A 22,937-nucleotide genomic window follows, 5' to 3' on the forward strand; every position below is an offset into this window, starting at 1 on the left:
CGGCCCGCCCTCCCCCGCCCGCACCCCTCCCCCTCCTTAAGGCCGGGACCGACGAGGGGACAGAAAGGACCTGGGAAGGGTGGGTTTCGGGGTGTAGGCAGATAGAAAGGCAACTTCATAAACAACTTGTTGGAGAAATGCAGGATTATGGTGCGTCCGCGCCCGGCGCAGGGTCAGGGGGCCTGAGTTCTTTTGCACGCACCCCCACGCCTAAGAAACTCTTTTATTCTCTCTCTCTCAATCTCTCAATCTCTCTCTCTCTCTCAACTGTTAAGAAGGATGAACGGCTGTTGTCACTGCCTGTGTGTATATGTGTGTCTATGTAGTGCAGAAGGAGTGACACGAGGAGGTCGCTGATGAGAAATAGACCTAGAGTTGGTTACTTTCGGAGGCGCAGTTTATTTTTCACAAATAGCAAACCCGGGATGTCCGCTGCACTTAGCTAGCACTGCCGATTTGTATGCCTCATGCCGGCCGGCTATACTGCGTGTCCTTTCTGAGGGATCCGCACCCATGCCCTTCCCTGTCCGGACTTTCGACAACACCCGGGAGCTGTCCTGGCGCCACCGAACCAGGCCCTGAGAGCGCGGAAGAGCCCCAGCGCCGGCCGCTAGTTCCTTCCCTGGCTGCTGTAGCCCGGGCTGTCCGGGCATCTTAGAGTTATCCCAGGAGGGCCCCTGCGTTCGGCTCATAAGGACGTGGATGAGCGCTAGGCCCCTGCTTTCGGGTTCAAGGCAACCTCCGCTTAGATATCCCTGCAAAGTAAAATCAAACAAATAAAAGCACTGCACCCTAAGTGTTTGCCCTGGCCAGCTGACGAGTAGCTTTATAACTGAATTCCCTGAGATGACTCCCGACTCCCCGGGAGCCTCTTGCTCTAGCCCTGCGCGTACCTCCCTAGCTTTGGAGGACTAAGGCGCCTCCAGCCGCTCCCACGCTCCTGTCTGCTGGGCTCTTTTGCGCTGTTTCCTGGTCGAGGCACCCCCAGATTTTACCCATAACCAGATGTGCGGGGGATGGAGTAAGGTGCTAGGCACGGGCTGGGCTTGTCAGCGGATCCGTTTGGAAGGGCCAGGGTCCGACACTCTGCTGAAGCCTGCGGTGCCCGAAAAAGGCTCCAGAAAATGAGGCCTTCGCGGAGATGTCATCTTGGAGCTCCAGAGGACCTGCATACCTTGGCCATCACCCGCAACTAACTGGGACAGCAGAGAAAGGATCTCTTTGGGGATTTTGTCTATTTGGGACTTGTGAAATAATCCCCTGCTCCCAGTTTTCCAGAAAAGTCACAGGGAGTTAGGTTAGGAGGAACATGCAACTAAAAGCACAAGCCGAGCCACCGCAGTAGGCGAAGTTTCTCAGAGGGGTTGATGGAGGGCAGGAATTCTTATCGCTCGCTGCATCGAGGGTCCCCCGAGTTCCAGGGCTGAGTTTTCGGCTAGTCCTGAGTGGTGGCCTAGGGGAGAAAACTTCTCTCCGGAGCGCTGCTCTGGGCAGGCCTGCCACCGTCTCTTCAACCTTCCAAGCCGTCCCAACCCCACCTTTGAGTCTCCCACGTCCTCTTCAGTCTCACGCCCAAGGGCTCCCCGAAATCTCCAGGTGCCCCCACTTCTCCCGTAAATGGGGGTGGGATTTTATTTATATTTAAGTTCGCAAAATTGAAATCTTTATCCCGCAAGCGAGCGTGGGTACTTAATTAAATTCTAATTAGGACACTATCAATATCCTATTTAGCCGCGTAGCTTTTGTGCGCGGCGGTCCCTTTCAGCGCCGTAAATAGGGTCTCGACGCCTTATCTCGCCTGCAGGAGACGCCTCGAGAAGGGCTGCGGAAGATAATTTATAGGTTTTAATTACTCTTCATTCCGCCTGATCAGCTTGGCGTTCATCACAGGCCTGTGAATAAAACCCTGGTCAAAAGCTCTGTCACATCGCGCTGGCAAGACGCTTAATCAAAGTGAGCGGCCCTGCGCGCTGCGCGGCCCGGCTCCTCCACGTAATTTCCAGCTAGCTGATAAAGCCAGCTGAATAATGCGGCGGCCCTTTGGAGACACCATTTACAGAAATGACTTTATTGACGGCTTAACGTCGGTAATTCATTTTACCTTTCATGTAGTGGAGCCCGGATTTGTTACAGTAATGGGATGATAAATGCACCCGCGGCCCAAGAGCTCGGGCTGGATTAGGCGGCGTTCCCCACGCCGGCTCGTCCCCCCACCTCCCCTCAGGCCCGGCCTGGGCTGGACGCTCTGTACCCTGCGCCGCCCTGCTCTCCTTGACCCCCATCCAGGGCCTACACCCTCCCTCCTTCCTGAAAATGAACGTGCTATTGGGAACTCCGTGTAAACGCGTTGGCGTTCTGGCAAGCCAGAGAGAGAGAGAGGTGTGTGAGGGCCGAGTGAGCAAATGTTGGCAGAGGTGGGTGTATGAGGGGTCCAGAGGACCCCAAGTGAGCTCAGGGCTGGGCATGTGGGTGATCAACTACGGGAAGGGTGAGTGGTGCGTACAAGTATATGGGTAAAGGGGTTGGGTGTGTGTGGAGGGATGTGTGTGCACATGTGTGTACATTTGTGTGACTGTCCCTTTCCAGCATGCTCATTTGTGTTTTGGGGAATTAAGGAATTTCTTCCAACTTGATAGATGCCCAGGCCAGAATGGCAGGGAGGTGGACCTGCAGGAAGCAGGTGGAGAAACCTGCCCCAAATGAAATGGAGCTCCTTTCTCCAAATGCCACCTGCTCCTGGGCCAAAGGTATAAAAGCAAGGGGGTGCCCAGTGCCTATTTCCATCGCCTTGCTGACCGGTGAGCTGTACGGTCACTTGGGTGAGAGGCCCCACAAACTGGGCCATGTCTCTGCAGTAAGTTGATTGCCCCCAAGTCCCCTTTCCATACCCAGTCCAGATAAAAGGATGAGAAAAATTTTGTTTTCTTTCAAATGCTGAACCCCAATTTTTCCTCTTCCCATGTGAAGGAAAAAGAAGGCCCAAAAAAGCCTTCAGTGGTGGGCAGTAGGATAAACAGAACAGGAGGAGACCCCAAACTTCTACTCCTCTCCCATCCCTAGACTTCCTCCATTCTCTGAGGCTAATCAGGGGCTTACACTGAGCAAAAGGTACCTGGCCAAACAGAGTGGAATGGCGCACATGTGCTAGGGGGCGGGGGGGCTGCTGGAGAAGTTTGGGGATCATGCAGCAGGAAGATTGATCAGTGTTTCTCAGGGTGAAGGCTGAGAAATTGTACCTTTGTTTCTCCCCTTTCCCAATCTTGCAAAAACCTTAGTGGTCTTAGAGAGTGGCCCATGGCTGGGGGGCCAGGGCTTGTATTTGTGTCTATTTGCTTGTAGCCAACCACAGAGAAAGCAAGTTTATAAGAGCATTGTATGTCTGTGTATATTTGTGTGCATGGCAGGAGGCCCCTGTGTGGGCATATTAGTGTGTATGCCCGAGTCAGCCCCACCAGTCCGGCATGGAGAAATATGTTTGCTGAGGATTTTGCTGTGTGCTGTTCAGAAAACAGAAATCTCCCACCAGCCTGAGTTTCCACAGAATTTTGGATTTCGTTTAGGCGGAGACAAATGTTGGGGTCCTGCGTGTTTCCGCCTCTCTTTTGAGGGTGGGGTAAGGAGGAGAATTGTGGAAGAAAACCTTCCAGCTTGGCTAGGCGTGTGCGCGATGGGCCGGGAGTACAGAGTGTTGCATGCACACGGTGGTAATCGCATTTCGAGTGTAGATCAGATGGCGGTGGGGCCTCGTGGTGCGGGACATGAATGAGTTGTCGCAACACAATAGCGCGCAGCCTTCCTACAGGGACTGGGTGACCAGCGGTTTTGTTGGGAGTGAATGCGAGGAGATTTCTGCTACAAGTGCCGCGGTATTATTATGAGCTGGAAGGTCAGACTATACATCGTAGGTCCCCAAAGCCTATAGACCTTGGGAAATGTGGGGCCTCGAGCCACGTCATTGTACCTGACAGTCCTTTCAATAGACTAATTCAATTAGCGCTCGGGGATTTCGGTCTTCATTTGGAGGCGATAATAATGTGTGGGTGGGTGGGTGCTGGGGGATTCGTTGGGTATTGGCGAGGTATCCTAAGCAATTCTTCCCGAAGCTTGGAGTGGGACTGGGGGAGGCCGGCAAAGGAAAAAAGCCTGTGGGTGGGGGTGCGTGGGAAGCAAACCATGGAAAATAAAATGCTCTGTTGACTCCCGAAATTGGGGCGGCAGCGTTGTTTGTAGACAACCCGGCAGACTCCTGGGTCGGGGGATGAAGGGAGTATTTCTTTTTTTTCTCTGTATATGAAATACAAACATAAATGTCTGGTTCCTAGAAAGCTCGAGAAAAAGCCTGCGGTCGCAGGTTGTCACCTTTGGGAATTTCAATATTTGGATTTATGCCCCACCATTCTGTCTTCCCCCAGAGTTTTCTCTCTTTTATACGACGGACCAGTTTACAGCAGGGATCTTTTTGTTCTAGAAACAATTTCTCTCTCTCCCTTCTCCCACCCCTGACAAATGAGACCTTTCTCCTCTTGGCTTTGGGAAATGAGAGAAAGATTTCGATGATTTCCGTAAATTGCCCCCGTCGCCAGGGTTCGGAAAGGTCTCGCGGGACCCAGCTCCTCACCGAGCCCCACGGACTGCCAGCTCTGCCCGCGCCGGCGCCCAGGACGCCGGGGTGCAAACACCCGGCCGGTCGCAGCTCACGGGTGTACGGGCGGCGTTCGGGCGGCGTGAGGCTGTCGGAGAGCGAGACGCAGGGCCCTTTGGCTGGGATGACGGAAAGGGGAGTATTCAGCAGCCCCTCCGTAACCGCAGACTGCACTGGGGCTCTACCGCACAGCCAGCCAGGCCACTGGAGCTGAGGATTGTAGAGCTCGCGACCCCCGAAAGCAAGGTGACAACCCACACTTCTCTGTATATTTTTCTTCACTTTAATCAGACATACCGGTTTTGTCCTCACACTGAATCCCACCCAAACCCCGGAACCCAAACCCTAATTTGGGTTGAACCTCTTTCCCTCTCCCCAGAAAAAAAGTCCAGAGTTAATTCAGCGTCTACAATCGAATTTTCTTCTCTTTATTTTGTGTTTCTCCCTTTCTCAACCCCCCCCTCCTCCCCAGAAGGTCCCCCGAGGCTGGCGCCCCTAGGCCGAGGATGCCCCTCGCCCACCCCAGTCCCCACCTGTCCGAGTGGCGGCTCCGGCCTCGATGCGGCTTGGCACGGTTCGGGGTCCACACAGACTGGCCTTGAACGTGTACGCGCCGGTGGGTGACAATGTGGAAGCCAGTGAGGAGGGGCCAGCGCCAGGAGGGGCTTCCGGGTTCTGCTGTCCCCTGACCTCGGCTCGGTCCGTGCATCCCGGGAGCTCCAGACCCAACTCCGAAGTTGGAGACAAAAAATAATCAACGCAAGGAAAAAAAATAATAATAATCAAAGCAAGAAACTCCTCTGTGGCTCCAAAACCGTGCTCTTCTTGCTTGCCCCAAAATTAACTGTCTTCCTTCTCTTTCCCTTGACTCCTATGGGGGTGAGGGTTGTCCCGGCTCCCTCTCCCACTGACCCTGGATAAGGAGACAGAGTCCGTGCACCCAGCTCTCGGCGCCCGGGAGCGCTCTGCAGGCCGCCCCTCCCTTTTGCCCTTGGGGGCTGCATCGTTCGGACCCTCTTCCCGGGAGGGTTCAGGAAAAGCTTCAGGTTCCAGCCGAGGTCGGGCGCTGCGGAGGGCTGGCCGGGAGACTTGGGAGGGAAAAGTTTAGTCCGGAAGGCTTTCCGGGCTGGGAAGGCAAAGCCTTACGCGCCTGAGAGTGGAGGAGGAAAGAGAGGCGAAAACCCGCACACGTTCCCCCCGCCCGCCCCACCTCCTTCCTTACACTGGATCGGACTGGGGGGGCGGGGGAGGAAGGGGGTCACTGGAATGCAGAGGCCTTCCCGGGATGCCTTCCCTGTCCGCCTGCTCCTGCAGAGAGCGGGGTGGGGGACCCCGCGCGTGCGTGTTTGTACATGACTGTGCGTTCCGGGTGAGTGGTCGTGTGAGTGTGTGCACGGAAAAACTGTGTGCGTTTGGTGTCTCTCTAATCCTCGTGTGTTTGCACTGTGTCCGTGTGTGGAAGTGCGTGTGCACATGGGCTTTGCACGGATGCCTGTGCGTGTCTGTGTATATACCGTGCTCGTGTGTGCGAGATGGGACCTCAGACCGAGGCCTTGGAAATGAGGTGTGTCAAGTTGAAAGGACACTAGGGTTCTGACCCCAAACCAAACCTCTCACCTCCTATCCCTGTTTCTCCCTCCCAAGCCACCATCACCACCCCACCCCCACCGCCAATGAACTGTGCAAGGGCACAGGAGATAGTTGTTTAAACCCGGATTCAAACAGCCAGTTTTTGTTTCTTACCAAGACCCATATCAGCAACCTGAAATTTAGGAGAAGATGGGCAGCACGTGCCAAGGTCAAGATCAAAAGGACCTCTGGGCCCCCGTCGGCCCACGCTTGAGCCCCAGACCTCCGCTCCACAGAGGATGCAACTGAGACCCGGAGAGGGGATGTAACTAGGCCAGGGCCCCATAGAGGCCACCACTGGTTTCAGGGCTCTCCAAACCGGGCTCTGGAGCCATACGTGTTCGAGTTTTGTCCTGCGGCCTAAACGAGAGCGCAGGGGATGGTGGTCTCCTTCCCCCGGTTGCCAATTGCACTCCATTCACCCCCAAGTAAGGTTCACCCTCTTTCCTGCGGCAGAGGGGCTAGGGGAGGAGGAACGGAGTCGATCTCTAGAGGCTGGCAAGGGTAGGGAGGGGGGCGGGCGAGGGAGAGACACAATCCCTCCTCTTGTTGGGTCCCGCGAGGGTCTCTTACGGTTCTTGCCTCTCCCCCACCCCCAGGGGTGGCAGCTTCCTCTTCGCTCCCGGTAGAACTTTTTAGGCGTTAATGGTACGGTTAGGGGTGAGGGTGGGGATCGGTGAGGGGGAGACTGACCTCCCTTCCTGCGGGGGTGGGGTGAGGGTGGAATACCGTCCCCAAAGCCATTCCAGGCACGTCCCTCCCATCCCGTGCCAAGGACTCCCGCCCCAAAATTGTTATGCAAAGGAGTCAAGTATGTGATCTTTTTTTTTTTTTGGCGATCAAAGCGGCAAAGCCAAACATTAGAGAAGAAGTCAATAATGGATGAGCAGATCAAGAAACCCATCTCGCTGACAATTATTGCCGCAATCGAAAAAGCTCCCTCTTTCCCTTCTCCCCTCCCCACCCCCACCCCCCGCGCTCCCCATACAGAAAAAAAAGGAGGCGGAAGGATGGGGGCTGGGGCTGACAGCGAGTTAGGCAGCCGGGGCAGTGCGTGAAAGAGCTGATGCGAGGACAAGTTTGTTGAGGGGAGATAACGCCCCCTAGGGGTGACCCCAATGGGTGCCGGTGTTTTCTCTCGCCAAGTGGGCCGAGCCGTGGCCTCTGCGCCCGACACTCACTGGCCGCTAAAAAGATGGAGCGTGTGGCCGTTCCAAACCGGAGGGCTACAATCAGAGTTTCTAGAGTCTAGGGCCCGAGCTCCCCCGCCGCACCCCTTCCCGACCCTTTTCTTTCGAAAGAGGGACCCTCGGCAGGCGCGTAGGGCAGGGAGCAGGGTGGGAGCGGCGCGGACAGATTTCTGGCCGGTTTTGTCTGTGAGGAAAGCGCCACCTGTCGGCGCCATTGGAGAACTGCACCGGCGTGGTGGCGGGGTAGGCGAGGCTGGGAGGAGAGGTTTGTGTTGGAAGCCCCGGGCGGGGGGTGGCACACATCCGGCCTCTTTCCTGACTGTTGAAGCCTGAAGGGAGAGGCACAATGGGATTCCCGGAAGGAGATCCTTGTTGGGATCCCCTCACCTCAAGTGAGCCAAAGCTGGAGAGATAAGCCCCTCAGGGGCTGTTTGCTCCGCGATTCGGAAAGCAGAAAATACCTGAGACACAGTGGGTGGGCGCCGCGTGGGGAGTCAGGGGCCGCGTTCCCTGCTCTTCTGCCTGCTCCGTGCTGTGTGACCTTGGGCCGGACCCTGGTCCTCTCTGGGGTTCAGTTCCCTTGTTCATAAACTGAGGGAGTTGGGTTAGATTGATCCCCTCCCAACTCTGACCTTGAATCTAACATGGAATCTGAACAGCTTATGTAGACAGACACCTGTGTCTTTTCTATTTCTAGCCCTTAAAAGATCCTGGACATTTTTATATGCCATTCACACCCTAATCTCTCACACATATTTAACGTATAGCTGCCTCAATTATGTTACTGGTTCCTCAGTTGTCTGAAGATTTCATTTGAGTTGAGATGCTAGGATGTTTATCGGTCCGAATTATCCTAAATGACCATTAACTTAAACCTCTTTTATTTATTTGTTTAATCAGACAAACAGGAAAAGTTCGTTCACTTTGCAGTGTGGACATTGCTGTGGAGAGGACCCGAGTCGTGGAGCCAGTGAGGACACAATGAATGCTCATGTGAGAGGCTTAGACGAGAAGTCCCAGGCCCCGGGCGGCGGCAGTGCCAGAGAGAGGACACGGACGAAGGGCCAAGGCTGAACGGGACGAGAGGGGAGACTGAGGCCAAGGACAAGCCTGAGCTCCGGAGGGAGGGGGAGTGTGTGGTGGTCCCTGACCCGAGGCTACCTTCCAGACAAGAGTCCAAAGAGCAGAAAAGGCAGGTGTCAAGACCCGTGTAGGATGACTCAGAACTCAAGCCATTTCCCCTTGGCCTTCCCGTGAAATTAATAAAGCACGGAAACCGGGGACAACATATTGCAATATTTTGAGTCACCCAGAGGTCTTGTATAACCTCCGCTTCCAGTCCGGGTTTGTGCAGCTCGAGAGGCTCCGGTTCCGCAAGGTCTGGGGCTCAAGCGTGGGCCGACGGGGGCCCAGGCTGGGCGCGCCCCTCCGGGAGTCCCGGAGCGGTCTCCGGGTCCTCGTCCTCAGCGCCCGGTTGGCGACGCGCGGCCGGATCGGCTGCCTCCTCCAGCAGCTGGGCGGAGGCCTCCCACACCCTCCCCTGAGAATCCAAACTCCGCTTGGAACCTTCCGAGGGGCTGCCACATCGAACCCGGGACCCTTAGCTTTGGGGATGGAGGGGACGTTTCTGGTCTTTCCGTCTGCAAGTCCGGGAATCGTTCTGGGGCCGCATGCTCCGAAGCGGTGCATATCGGCGGCGTCCTGAGAACCGACGAACACGTGGGATTGTGGGCTGGGGGTCGTGTCCCTAGTTAGAGACGGGAAAATCGAGGGACCGCAGGCCCGGTCACTTGTCCTCGTGAGCGGCCGCCTGAGCACCAGCCACACCTGAGGGGTCAGTTGGGGCTTTGTCCTGACGTCCGGACCGTTCGTGCGTCTCGGGACTTTTCGCCCCCGCCCGCGAGCCCGGGTCCCACTTGCGGCCGGCAGGGCTTGGCGGCGTCCTTTCTCTACGCCCCACTTGTGGCACTCCACTTGTGACACCGACACTTTCCAACCCCTCAGACCCCACCCCTTGGAATTCCGGACTTTGCGCCCTCGGCCCCAGACTCCGGACGCGCGCCCCTGCTCCCGGCCTCCCGGCCCGGGGGTCGCCTGGCAGCCGGCGGAGCCACCCCGGCCTCGGAAACCGGGCACTCGAGGCCTCGGCCTAGCACTGCCGGCGCGTCGGGGCCCGCGGCGAGCCCGGGCGGGAGCTGTGGGCAAACCGGGGTGGCCCCGCCGGACGGAGGAGCAGCCGGGACTCTGAGTCCATCCCGCCGCCCGCCCCGACTTCTCCCGGGCAGGCCGCGGAACCCGGATCTGGGGAACCGAAATAAAGACGCCAGAGGCGAGTGCGCTGCAGAGGGACACCGGGACCTCCCGAAGCCGGCCGCGAAGCCGAGGGCGCTGGGGCGACGGACGCCGGCTCCGACTCGCGCGGCTCAGACCAGCCGGCGCGGTGGGACAGGCCTAGGAAAACAGGCGGATTTATGTCACACTCGATTTTCCCATTTCACTCGGATGTTGCCGGTCTACAAAGAGGGGACAGAAAGAGATAAAGAAGAGAGAGGCAGGTGGGTTGAGAGAGAAAGGCAGCGTGTGTCACAGTTTATTCAGGGCTCGCCTCCTCCAGAAGACGGTGGAACAATGGTAATCAGTGTTCACTGCGCCAGGCGTGGCTCTACACTCTCTGTCTGGGTTAGTTCCCCTAATCTTTACGGGAACCTATCGAGGTATGTAATATCATCCTCTCCGTCTTACAAAGGGGGAAACCGAGGCACAGAGAGGTGTAACCTGGCCCAAGGGCTTGCCGTAGCAAGTTGGAAATGAAGAACCGAATAGGTCCCCAGCTCCCAGGGAGCCAGAGGAGGACCAGTTCTCTCGGGGGACACTCGAAGTCGCCCTGCAGGCCCCCTGGGGCGGGCGGAGATGGTGGTCGTGATGTCCCCCCACAGGCGCGAGGCTTCAGCGCTCCCAGGCCCTCCGGTCGGGCCGCGTTCCCGCCGGCGTGGGGCAGGGAACCCCGGCCTGCGCCTTCCCCGTCCGCCCAGCGCAGGGCAGCGCCGCGGAAGGCAGGTCTCGGCCTCCGGCAGGGGCAGGAATCTGGAAGTCTCTGCCGGCTCTGGGGAGACGACCTTCCGTTTTCATCACCCAGACGGGCCAGGCCGAGAGCAGCACCGGAGGCCACAGCCTTCCCTTGTGGATGGCCTCCGGTTTTTCTTCTGTGACCCCGGAATGGGCCGAGCAGCGCACTCGGGCTTGTTTGGCTGCACCTGGAGACGGGGCGCGGAAATGCTTACCTGGGCAGGCCCCCAGGCCCAAGCTCCTGGGGTGGGACATCTCCGCACTCGGGCCTCCAAGCTCCTGAATGGACTTGGCGGCTTCGGGAGGTGATCACCAAGGCCCAGACATTTCCAGACTCACTCCTGTACTCCAAGCGAGGACTCCCGCTGGGGCATGCAGGGAGCCCGGGTCCCACACAGACGACAAGGCCCGGGCTTCCCCAGACCCGCACCTGCACTGTCAGGGAGCAAGTGACAGGGGTCCCGGGTGGAGTTGAGGCCTATGGGAAAACCCCAAGGTCCCAGCGTTTTCCAACCGCGCTGGGGCAGTCGCCCCCTCGGGGTCGCTTCACTCCGAGGTCTCGCCAGCCCTTCAGCATGTCTGTTGCCACCTCGCATGGCATGGAGCACCTGCCGCCCCAAGCCCTGGAGTTGGGCCCTTGCTTGCTGCAAAGAGGATGGAGGCATGGGTAGGAAGGAAAGGACTGGGAGCTTGCTGGAGGGAGGGAGGGGACTAAGGGTCGGCATCTCCAGGAAACATAGTTCTACTGGTCCCTACCTTGACCCCAGATCAACCACAGGGCAACAGGGAATTCCGCCGGCCCCCAAACCTGCAGCCGGTGCTGTACCAAAATGTTTCGGTTGGTTCCACCTCACCCAGGTCTGGTGAAAGGACTTCTGGTCAGAGAGAAAGGAGGCGAAGGAGACTTGCCATCGGAGAGTTCAGGTGTGTGGAGAGGAGAGGGCTGGCGTCGCCCCAGAGTGGTGTGTTGCACAGCAAGGGGCCTGATATTTCTTTCCCCCTTCCTCATTCCCATAGGTCTTCCAGGCCCTTCGCTCGCTCCCTCCCTTCCCACTCTGCTTCCCTTCGGTTTCTCCTTTAACCTGAAAAGCAGCACAAGAGACCTTACAGCAGAACGTCTTACTGTTTTTGAGGTGGGACTGACGGCTTCTCATGCGCTGCCAGGGCTCTCAGAGTGAGAGGTTAAGCCACCCCATTACAACGCACCTCAGAAGCCCCGTTTGCCAGCAAGAAGCAGCACCTCTCCTCTGTTTTAACAGACCTAATTAGGATTTGTCAAATACTAAAACCTTCCTATCAGAAACTGCCTTAGGTTTGGGAATCACAACCTGGGATTTTATAAGTAGCTTTAATAGAGAGATTTGGAAGGAGACTGAGGGTGTCCACGGTTCTGAACTAGTGTGAACTTGAACTTGACATGGTTTTTTTTTTTTTTTGAAAGTTGTCTGGATCTTGAGCCAAAATACGTAAGGAAGAGATTCCTTCCCCGCCACCGCCCCCACCCCCCACCTCCAACCCTCCAATCCCCCGCAGCCACTCCTGGAGGTTGTAGGTACATTGACAGTGGGGCACTGGAGATTGGAGTCGCAGAACTTGCAGAAGTAGGAGAGGTAATTTATCTTAGCTGGGTCACCAGAGAGACTGGAAGCCAAGAGATTGTGCTGCCATCCCCTCTTCTCCATCAACCTTTAGCATTTATCTCTTCCCCGTCAGTCTCCCCAGCTATCAAGTGTGGACTTGACAGGAATGTTGCAACGAAAAACTAATTAAACAGCAGTACAATGCTTTGAAAATATTAAGTGTCATGTAAATGCCTAATGCTAATAATAATCTTGATGGTGGTAATTATGTTCCAGGAAGCACATTCTCAGACAGCCCAGTGCTGAGCTCAAATGTGCTGCCTGTCTAGGAGGAGCCGGGGAACGCCTACCGTTCCTGCTGCTGAGCCCCAGCTCTGAATGGCTGTGTGTAAGGTGGGCGATGCAGGTCATGCCCCCATCACCTGGGAGGCAGAACAGGTTTAGTCCTGGCTGGAAGTCCTTAAGCAAGTTACTACAGCCTCTGACACTGGAGCTCGTCACCTATAAAGTGGGAAAAATAATATCTGCACCACAGGATGGTGGGGAGGATTAAATGACATAGTGCATGTAAAGCATTTAGGGAAAATGGTAATTAGTTAACTAGTAAGGGCTGGGTAAGCAGTAGCATTTTGCCCCAGTTAAGTTTACCAAGCCCTAGCTGCTTGACCAAGATGGGAATTTCAAAGCCCATCTGGCTCTCACATGGTTCAGCTCTGATCTGTTATTCGGGATCCCAGAATGCTTTCTTCTGCATATTTGGCTGAGGGTGGAACAGGGATATTTCACTTCATTATCTGCACTCCCAGAAGATCACTTTCAAGTTGCTGGGCAGCCAAAGAACTAAAGAACCAGTGGCATTTGGGTTCAGGAATATGTCTAAGCCCTGAGCTCTTTAGCCCCTCCAGGCTTTCTGCCCCTTTTCCCCCTATGCCCACCTAACCCATCAGGACACAGTAATTACATGGGGGCCCAGAGGAGCCTGTGGGGCTCCTTTGCTACTGTGACCACAAACTCTATCTGGAACGTCAGTTCTGAGGGGCGTGAAGAAAGACCCTGAAGACTGAGTTCTCCGTCACTAGAGGTGTTTGAGGAGAGGGTGGGGGGTGAGTGTAGAGGATTGATTTCAGAGAAGGGGAGACAAGCTCTGGAAAACGGGTTGGATAGTACAGTCTGTTTCTGTCCCGGTCCAGCCTCCCTGTGCAGGGTGACTCCAAAGGATGTGGCTGTGCCTCACATTGGATTTGGCTTCCTCAGAGGGCCTGAAAGTCTCCATGGCATGTCCAGTGGCTCCAGCCACATTCACGTCATGGTCTGACCTCTGTGAGCTCAGCACCTTCCGTTCTCCATAGCTTGGTTAAAAAACCCCTGCAATGCCTTTATGTGGGTTACCCCTTCACATCTGAAGTGAAGGAAGCTCTACAAATCTGTTTTAGAGAAAAATGTATCTCTCACTCTCCTCTTTCTCTGACCTCTTGATGGGAGCAAGGGGTTCATGGATCTTCTCTTAACATTTTTCTGGTTTGGTGAAATACCAGGCCCCAGGCCTTCCCTAAGACTTAGAGTTTCCTTATAAGGCAATTTCATGCCACCACCCATCTCCCCACGCCACCCCCTATCAATCCTCTCACAATAAGAAGCTTCTCTGCTACTGCTGGACTTGAGATTTGGGCCCTGATGTCTGCCAAAACCAGTGGAGGCTTGGAGGGCAGCAAATTATAGTGACTCATGATCGAGGCTTTTGGGAATTTCCATCCCAGAAATCTCTGGGCCTTTTAGGAGTTTTATAGAGTCACCTAGATACTCTAATGACAGTCCTCACCCTTGAACTTGTCCTAATTTCTTTTCTTAGTGACTTGGAGAATAATGACAAAATTGGGCTCCTTTAGCTGCCTTTTATTTTTGGTGTTCCTCAATTTGGTGTGAGGTTCAGTTTTTACTGCAGTGTGATGACATACCCCTCCCCATTTGGGAAGAGTATAGCTGACTAGTTTTTTTGTTTGTTTGTTTTTTGTTTTTCTTTTTCTTTTTTTTCCATTCAAAAGGAGCAAATTCTTGTCTATGTTAAGCTTTAAAAACAAAATGACTTGTTTTTTCAAGGTAGTCATCAATAACTCAAAAACACTTTACCTTTGGAAGTAAGACTTTTAAAATATCATACAAAAACAGGTAGTTTCTTAGGTAGTTCATTTTTAAAAAAGCACTCAGATAAGAATGCTATCACCAGTGGCAATGCTAGGATTTTATGTTTAGGCCATGAGAGATTTCACAGTCACATTTTGGAGGTTTGTAAGGTCAGACGTGGACAACACACACACACACACACACACACACACACACACACACACCCCACATGCGCAGCTGAAAGAAATTTTGCCATTTCTTTCACTCTCTCCTGTGAAAATATAGGCTTTGCTTTTCATTTCTTCTTTATAATGAGAAGCCTGGGTGTCATCGTGTTAATGCTCCTCATCTGTTTTCTGGTTGGGAAAGCCCCAACATAGAGAGGGTGTGTGGCATATGCAAGCTCATACCACCACTTACTGATGGGCAGGGACTGACTTCCGGGTCAATGGCCTTTCTTCCAATCCATCTGCATGCTACTTCTTTGGATAAGGAGGAAAATCCACATGCAAATCCTGCAATTCAAAAATATTCAACTTGCTCTGAAGCACCCCCAAGGTAAGCAGGCCTGAGGGACAATTTCCAAGCTAGATTATACAGTTACACATCCAGGACAAGGGGACAGTGAGCAATAATGTCCCCTCCACACCCCTGACTTATTTTCCACTTTGCATGAATGGGAGCCGTGGTGTGGGAACCTTGGGGAAAAAGTAGGGAATTAATATGCATACATCACTTTTGTAACTTTTTAACAAGTTTGTTTTGCTATTATTGTTATTTTGGTCAGCTCCACCCAAAATAATTGCAGCATCATGAAGAATCTGTTTTCAAATCAGATAAGCCACCCAGTGAGACACACTTGATAGTGTAGATAAATTTTTAGCAACAGCTGCTGAGTCAGCCTTTTTGTTTTCATGAAGATATGGTTCACCAGAAAGTAGTCCCTTCCCCAGGAATTTCATAGCTTTTTTTTTTTTTTTTTTAATTTTTGGCATTTTGCCTCCCTTTGGTTGGTGGTAGAGCAGTGGGCATGTGGTTGAGGTGGAAAGGGACCAGGTTCTATATCACAGGGAGAGAAGCCAGGAGAGGGTGGGGTGGGACTGGCACAGCATTACAATGATGGACAAGTATCCCTTGTGTGGACTCAAGCAGCCTGACACCACCTTAACTTTATTCGATGATTTTCAACACCAGGGCCCTCAGACATCTCACAATCTTTATCAATAACCGTAGAGAACTACACTGGCTGCTGTGTTTGCCATGGGCTCTGAGTATTTAGGTATTTTGTTTAATAATTTTAGATAATTCTTTTGAAAACCCACTTTCAGCTGACTGTTCAGGAAGTGAGAATTCTGTCCCCGTGTGTAAGCCCTTCTTCCCCTCCAGGGCTGGGGTTCCCAGGATGCCAAACATTGAAAAACTCTCTCTCCATAAATTCAGATGTCTCCACACTGCAGGCTTTTTGGCACTGGTGTGGGATGTGGCAGACGAAATGTTCACCATTTCCTCCAGATGATAATAGCATGTTATCAGGTCCCACCATAGCCCAGGGGATTGAGTTTACCACCCACCTTCCCACAGGAGTCCATAGAGTAAAATGGGTCAGGGGCCTAGAGAAACCACCAAACTGAAATCCTTCCCAAGACTGCAAGGGGGAAGAGTGGAGACGATTCCCATTTCTATCCAGAGGCAACTGCTTGAGCTTGTCTAGATGAGAGGACCCCACCCAGTGGGGATGGGCCAGGCTGGGCCCTGGGAACTGGAAGGGATGAGCATGCTAGGGCTTTCTCTAGCACATCTCCTGGGAAGCCAGTTTGCTGGGAGGGCTGGCCAACTTGGCTGTCCTAAGCATTCCCAGTGTGGTTAGGGAAGCCAACTGGGGCAGGTATCTGGTGGGCCAAAGAAGCCGTTTCTTTGTCCTCTTGGTCTGTCTCTTTTCCCATGGAGCCTTTCCCCTTGAAGCCCTCATCCTTTCATAAACTCAGATCCAGGTCTCTGGCCTGTGAGTAAAAAAGAGGACGAAGTCTGTGTCACATTTAGGGTTTAAAGGATATGAAGCCTAAAAAAAAGCAGATGGTAAAATTCCAGGCATTACCCAGCAGGTTGCAAAGAAATTGGGGGAGTCCAGGCTGTCTTGGTGTTATCTGATAAGTTATCCTTATACTTGCAATAAATGCTCCTGGCTTCCCATGTCCTGGTACTGTATGGAAACTGCTTCTCAGAGCTGGAGGGTGTGACTTTGTGTCTGTTCCCCCAAGTATGGTGGCCATTCGCTACAAATGGCTATTGAGGACTTGAGATGTGTCTGATCTGAATTGAGGTATGATGTCAGTGTAAAACATACACCAGATTTTAAAGACTTAGCAAGGGAAAAAAAGTATCTCATTAATATTTTTTTATATTGATTACATGTTGACATGGTCATATTTCGAATATGTTCGGTTAAATAAAATATATTATTAAAATGAATTTCATGTTTCTTTTTATTTTCTTTTTTTAGAACATTTAAAGGGCCGAGCCCGTGGCGCACTTGGGAGAGTGCGGTGCTGGGAGTGCAGCAGCGCTCCCGCCACGGGTTCGGATCCTATATAGGGATGGCCTGTGCGCTCACTGGCTGAGCATGGTGCCGCCGGTCTCAAAAAGGACAAAAAAAAAAGAACATTTAAAATTACATATTCAGCAGGTGTTCAGGGCTCACATTCTATTTCTGTTGGACAGAGCTGGTTTAGGTAATCGTGTGTTTTCAGAAACTGTTTTGAGGACTTGCTCATTTGTTTTCCTCTCTTGTTAGCCACACGTGTGGGAGCAGCTCAGAATTTCTTTAAAATTTCCATTCTGCTGGTTAGGAACTGAAGGGCAGAAAATAGGCCAGGAGGCATAGTTGACTGACTTCCAAATACTGGCTTCTAGTGACATCATGTGGCTACTTCCTGGTACTACTCCAACCACAGGTTGTGTGCAGGTCCCAGGCCCCCTGGTCCTGATGTCACCCACCTCTTGCTGCTGTTACTACACTGGGTGGACCAGTACATCAGAAATCCTAGACTTGCAGAAGGATGTCTTTTAAATCTTAATCCCTCCTGTTATTTCTCCCCACCTCCTTTCATCTCTGCCACATCTGCAATATTGGGCCTGACATATTAAACCACTGGAAGGTTATCCTTCTTACCATGGGAAATGGCTCTGGACTGAGGGTTGCAAGATAGCAATCCAAGCCTGGCAACTTCACAAAAAAATTGAATAGTCTTAAGAAAGTCATTTGACCCCTCTGGGCTCCTTTTCCTCAAGCACAAAACAAAAGTTTGTATCAGATGACCTCTACCTCTAAGGTCACTTCTGGCTCCCCAAGTCCATGAGTTTAATGGTGGAATTTGAGACATGGATGGAGAAGACTCTAAAATAAGGCTCTGTGGCTGGTGACCTACAAGAACGGCCTGGCCTTGAGTGGAACCCATACTTCCAGAAGTGACCCAAAAACTGAACTGAGGTGGCCAACCATGATTTCTGAGGAGATGATAATACTCACAAATGCAATGGTTGTCATTTGTTGAGACTAATTATTTGCCTATGTTGTCTCATTTAATCCTCACAACAATCCTGTAAGTTAGGCATTATTCTGCCAACTTAAAATTTTTTAATATACTCGAAACATACAAGAGATACATGTATGTGTGTGGAGACACACACACACATATCTACAAATAAGTTTAAAACCATAATATGATGAACGCCTATGAACCACTTCCAAGAACTAGGTTAATGGTGCTGATCTACTTCTATATATTCGTGCCTTCCCTGCCCCATTCCCCTGCCTCTGCCCAGACCAATCTCTATCTTAAATTTTATGTTTTTCATTTCTTTGCCTTTTAAAAATTAATTTTATTATATGCTTTTTAGTGTACTTGTAATTGACATTCATAAAAATGGCATTATATGGTCCTGTGGCACTAAATTTTTCACATTCCTTTTCCATGTTTCATTAATGTTGCATGTAACCGGATTTCAGTCATGTTCACAGCTGTGTAAGATTTTATTGTTGAAACAAACCTCCATTTATTTATCCATCCTACTGTCAATGGACATTTGGGATGTTCCCAGTTCTTTGCTTCTGTAAGCGTTCTTGTTTGTGTCTCTTGGTACACATATGTAACAATGTCTCTAGAAGACAGTAAAAAGATCAGTGGTTGCCAGGGACTTGGGAGTGGTGGTGAATAGGTGAAGCCAAGGGGTTTTTAGAGCAGCAAAACTCTTCTATATGATACTGTGGTGGTTGATACAGGGCATTATGCATTTGTCAAAACTCATGGAATCTTACAACCCAAATATTAAACCTTAATGTATGCAAGTTTCAGAAAATAATTTCAGAGGCTGAGGATCCCAGGGTGGAAGGCAGATGCAGACTGTGACAAGAGAATCTAACTGCATTACAAATGTGTGAAAGAATCTCTCTATAAGGGGTGAGGGTAGGGTAAAGGTCCTGACCTAAGTAACTTTGAAAATAAGTAAGACAAAAAGCAAAAGGAACGGCACATAAGCACTGCATGCTGGTTGATACAGTTGTTTACTATGGGGGTCTGTGTTAGTAATTCTGATATTGCTCTACTGGACTCAAACAATTAAATGATAGCAGATGGTGGAGACATGTTTCTCACCGTTGGAATGGGAATTTGCAGATAAGCAAGGGGAGAAAGCAAGAATGATCCATGAGGTAATGGATTAGTTAAAGACATCAGTATAAACTCATGTTTAGCTTAATATAGATACAAATGGTTACATATAGAAATATTTGGGGAGGGAAAATGGCGGCGGGAATGGAGCACCCTTGTCGGGACACAGCGCGATCCTGAGTGCTGTGTGCTGTGTTACCAGAGAAGTGACTGCATTTGTCAGCTAAGAGGTCTTAGAAGCAATGACGCCCCAGCAGAATAAGCACACTGGCACCAAGATCTTGGTTTCTAATACCATTCAAAAAGGAACCAGGGCTTCTTAGAGAAATGGCTGATTCTAGAATCAGGGCAGGAAATATACAAGATAAGCTGGAACATCTTGTGGTGCCAGAAGGTATAAAGAAGTGCTCAAAAGTTTTAAAAATCTGCATTGATAGTAGTATGACAGAGACAGAGGAGCCAAGTGAAAGAACCATGAATGGCTAAAGCTGGGACAATTTGAAACATAAAATAATAAACTAACATTGAGTCATAACAGAGTATAAACTAAATGTACACGAGTCCATACTGATATAAATAAATGATTGAATAAATAAATGAACGGGCAAGAAGAGGCAAATCCTCCTTATAGAAAAATCCCAAGTAATTTATATATGTATATACTTCTCCCTCAAAGAGTAGGAGCGTAAATCCCCACCTCTTAAGTGTGGGCTGTGCATAGTGGCTTCCTTCCAAAGAGTACAGGAGAAGGGGGAAGAGTAACTTAACAGTGGTGAAACCCAACAAACACTCCCTCAGCCAGGTGATCAAGGTCACTATCAATAGTGATAAATCGTATTAGTATGTGCCCTTGATACAATGATAAAAGTAGCTCTTTACCATGGTGATCTTCCTCCCACAAACCCATAGCCCCAGTCTAATTACGAGAAATACATCAAATAAATCCTGGAGGGACATCCTACAAGGTATTTGGCCAGTACTCTGTAGAACTGTCAAGGTAATCAGAGACAAGGGAGGTATGAGAAACTGTCACATCCAAGAGGAGCCTAAGGAGACGTGTCAGATTAAAGTAGTGTGGCATCCTGGATGAGGTCCTGGAGCAGAAGATAAAAGCTAAGGAAATATGAAATATGGACTTTAGTGAATAATAATGTATCAATGTGTAACAAATGCACCATACTAATACAGGATGTCAATAACAAGGGAAACTGGGTGAGGAATTATGTGAGAGCTCTGTACTATCTTCTCAATTTTCCTGTAAGTCTAAAATTGTTCTAAAAAATAAAGTCTGTTTAAAATGGTACAGGTTTTAAAAAGCTATAGGTAAAAACAAAAGTCGCAGTTGCCTCATCTCTAAAAGAGAAATACTAAACTATTCCTCCCAGATGAGGTCATGGAGGGGATTAAATTAGATAATGCAGGTCACATGCTTGACCCAGCCCATGGTGTCTATCTAGTGAGACTCTGTGACTCTGAGTCCCCTCCTTTCCATGATTTAGTGGAGCTGGGACTCAGAGCCTCACACTTTCAATAAAGGGCTCCTGACTACAGTAAGCTTGCACAGCCACCAGTGAACTCAGAGTACCTGACAGCAGCAGAAAGGGCCCTCCCCTCTGAGCATTGCAGAATGAACAGCTGGGCTCACCTCAGCTCAAGCATGTGCCTACAGCACTTTCAAATATGTCCTCAGTCAGGGAGACTGGGAGACGGCAATTAGGCTCCAGGAGCCTTGGGGGCAGTAGTTGGGAAATCAGATCAGATGAACAGATAAGAAATGTTTATAATTAGCACATTCGGTGTGGAACACACTTGACTGTGCAGGTAGTAATTTTCCAAACTATCTAGACTATTCTCAAACAAGTCTTCACTCATAGAGGCTCAGCCTGTTGGTTGTGTATTCTAATTTCCTTGTCTTCATAGAGAGCAGATAAAAAGTCCAACCTAGCTTGTCTGTATGTCTGTCAAGTCTAAATTTAAGGAATTAGAATGAATAGGCATTTAAAATTTTTATACGTATGTCTTCTAAAATTTTTTTTAATTGAGGTATAACTTACATTCATTAAAGCTTACATATCTGAAGTGTCCAACTTAATAAATTTGGACCTATGTATACCCTGTGTTACCACCAGCAGATCTGGATATTTAATGCTTTCAGCCTGGAGAGGGCTCCCTCCGGCCCCTCCTGGTCACATCCCCACACAGAGGAAGCCACTATTCTGATTTCAGTCACCACAGATTAGTTTTGCCTGTTTCTGAAGGCTCTGTAAATGGAATTCTATCACAGGTGCTCTTTTGTATATGGCTTCTTTTGCTCAACATTATGTCTGTGCGATTCATCTGGGATGTTGTATGGAGCCATAGCTTGCTTTTTTCAATTACTCTGCAATAACACATTGTATGATATGCCACAATTCATCATTTTCTTGTTGACGGATATTTTGGTTGTTTCTAGTTTGGGGCTATTATGAATAAAGCTGCTATGAACATCACTAAACATATCTTTTACTGCACACCGGTGCACCTTTCTGCTGGGTATGAACCCAGGAGTAGAATTTCTGAATTATAATATGCATTGAATTTTCTTTTTTCTTTTTTTTTTTTCTTTAAAAAAAAATCAGCTTAATTAAGGTATGTCTGGCTATGACAAGGGCTACTGTGAGGCTAATGTCTCGAATCCAGCTCACAGCGCCAACTGTCTAGATCTTAGTCCTGTTCGTGACACCAGGTGCAAAGCTAAGCGACCACGCTAGCTGTCGTGGCTCTTTTACCTGCCGGTAATCCTTCACCATCTGGGCCGATGGTTGAGCTAGGGCTGGGTCTGGAGCTCCCAGACCCCTCATGCCCATTTACAGACTGGATCACAAACCCTTCACATGCCAGGCTAGGTCACCAAACCCCACACACGCCAGGCTGGGTCACCAGACCCCTTCACGCAGGTCTATATGCACGGTCCTCGGAAGCTGCAAGTCTGGAAAGAACATGGCTGCACAGGGCGGACACCTGAGGCAGTAAAACACCAGCCAAAGTGGCGCCTCCTTGCAGGCACACGTACTTCACCCACACACAATGTTTACGGAACTGCCCTGAACTGGCTCCAAGGTGAGGGGAGCCTGATCAATTATTACATTTGCCCAACAAAGTATAATTTACATACAATCAAATTCACCAATTTTAACTGTACAACGTAATGAGCTTTGACAAATGTACTTGATGTGTAACCACAACTATCCTCAAGATATAGAACGGATCCATCACGCTGAAGCACACTCAGAGGCCCGTGGGTGACTTTCCACAGCCGCCGCCTCGCTAACGGCCGGGCAGGGACCAGGCCTCTGTCCCCGCCTGAGCGCTCAGCCTCCTGCACCTCTGCCAAGGACTCGGCCTCGGCTGTGGGGTCTGGTGTCTTATTTACCCCCGTAATTCTGGTGGAGAGTGTGTCTCGTTCCACCGGAGTCAAATTCCAAAGTACGTGCGGCTGAGGAAGAATCGCAGGGCTCAGAGGTTGGCGGTAGAAGGCTCCTGGCTGCTGGGCCTGGAGACCCTGCACTGCCACCCGGATTCTCCAGCCCCTGGCCACTCCTCCATCACCACGACCCTGGCCTCAGCGGGTGCTGTTCCCCCACCCTCTGCCTGGCCAGTCCCCGAGTCAGAGCCAGGCTGGGAGAGGATGGTCTCTGAGCCCACCAGCTTGTGACCCCCCAAAAGGGGAGCACTCTTGCTTTTCAGGCTGCAATCAGCATAACATGAGCCCCTACCACCATCTACCCAGACACTTCCCCTCTCACAGAATATGTGGCCACCCCACCCCAACCCGCCATTGTGATTTCTGAGTATCTCCCAGAAAACTGTCTCCATGGGTGCCCTTCCTCCAGCCTCTGGTCTGGCCACCGCATTGATGTCATGTTGCTGCTGATGACCTCATGAGATGACTGGGATCACTCGCGGGAATAAAGCAACACCTCTCAATAATAACCCTTAATGTCAAGGGCTTAAATTCACCAATCAAAAGACACAGATTGGCTGACTGGATAAGAAAGATGGA

At 51.0% G+C, this 22,937-nt stretch overlaps 1 protein-coding gene across 1 annotated transcript in view; it reads right to left on the reverse strand.

Annotated features, from left to right (window-relative positions):
* The window catches only part of EN1 (engrailed homeobox 1), an 11,183-nt gene extending 5,832 nt beyond the window's left edge, over positions 1 to 5,351 (reverse strand). Inside the window, exons 1-3 of the mRNA XM_008588690.1 lie at positions 5,176 to 5,351; positions 4,619 to 4,730; positions 512 to 755 (exon numbers count right to left, since the gene is read on the reverse strand). Coding sequence (XP_008586912.1) covers positions 512 to 755; positions 4,619 to 4,730; positions 5,176 to 5,351 — 532 coding nt within the window. The remainder of the gene's footprint in view (positions 1 to 511; positions 756 to 4,618; positions 4,731 to 5,175) is intronic.
* Between the last annotated feature and the right edge of the window lie 17,586 nt (positions 5,352 to 22,937).

Source organism: Galeopterus variegatus, unplaced genomic scaffold, assembly GCF_000696425.1.
Source record: "Galeopterus variegatus unplaced genomic scaffold, G_variegatus-3.0.2 Scaffold4967, whole genome shotgun sequence".
Taxonomy (NCBI): Eukaryota; Metazoa; Chordata; class Mammalia; order Dermoptera; family Cynocephalidae; genus Galeopterus; species Galeopterus variegatus.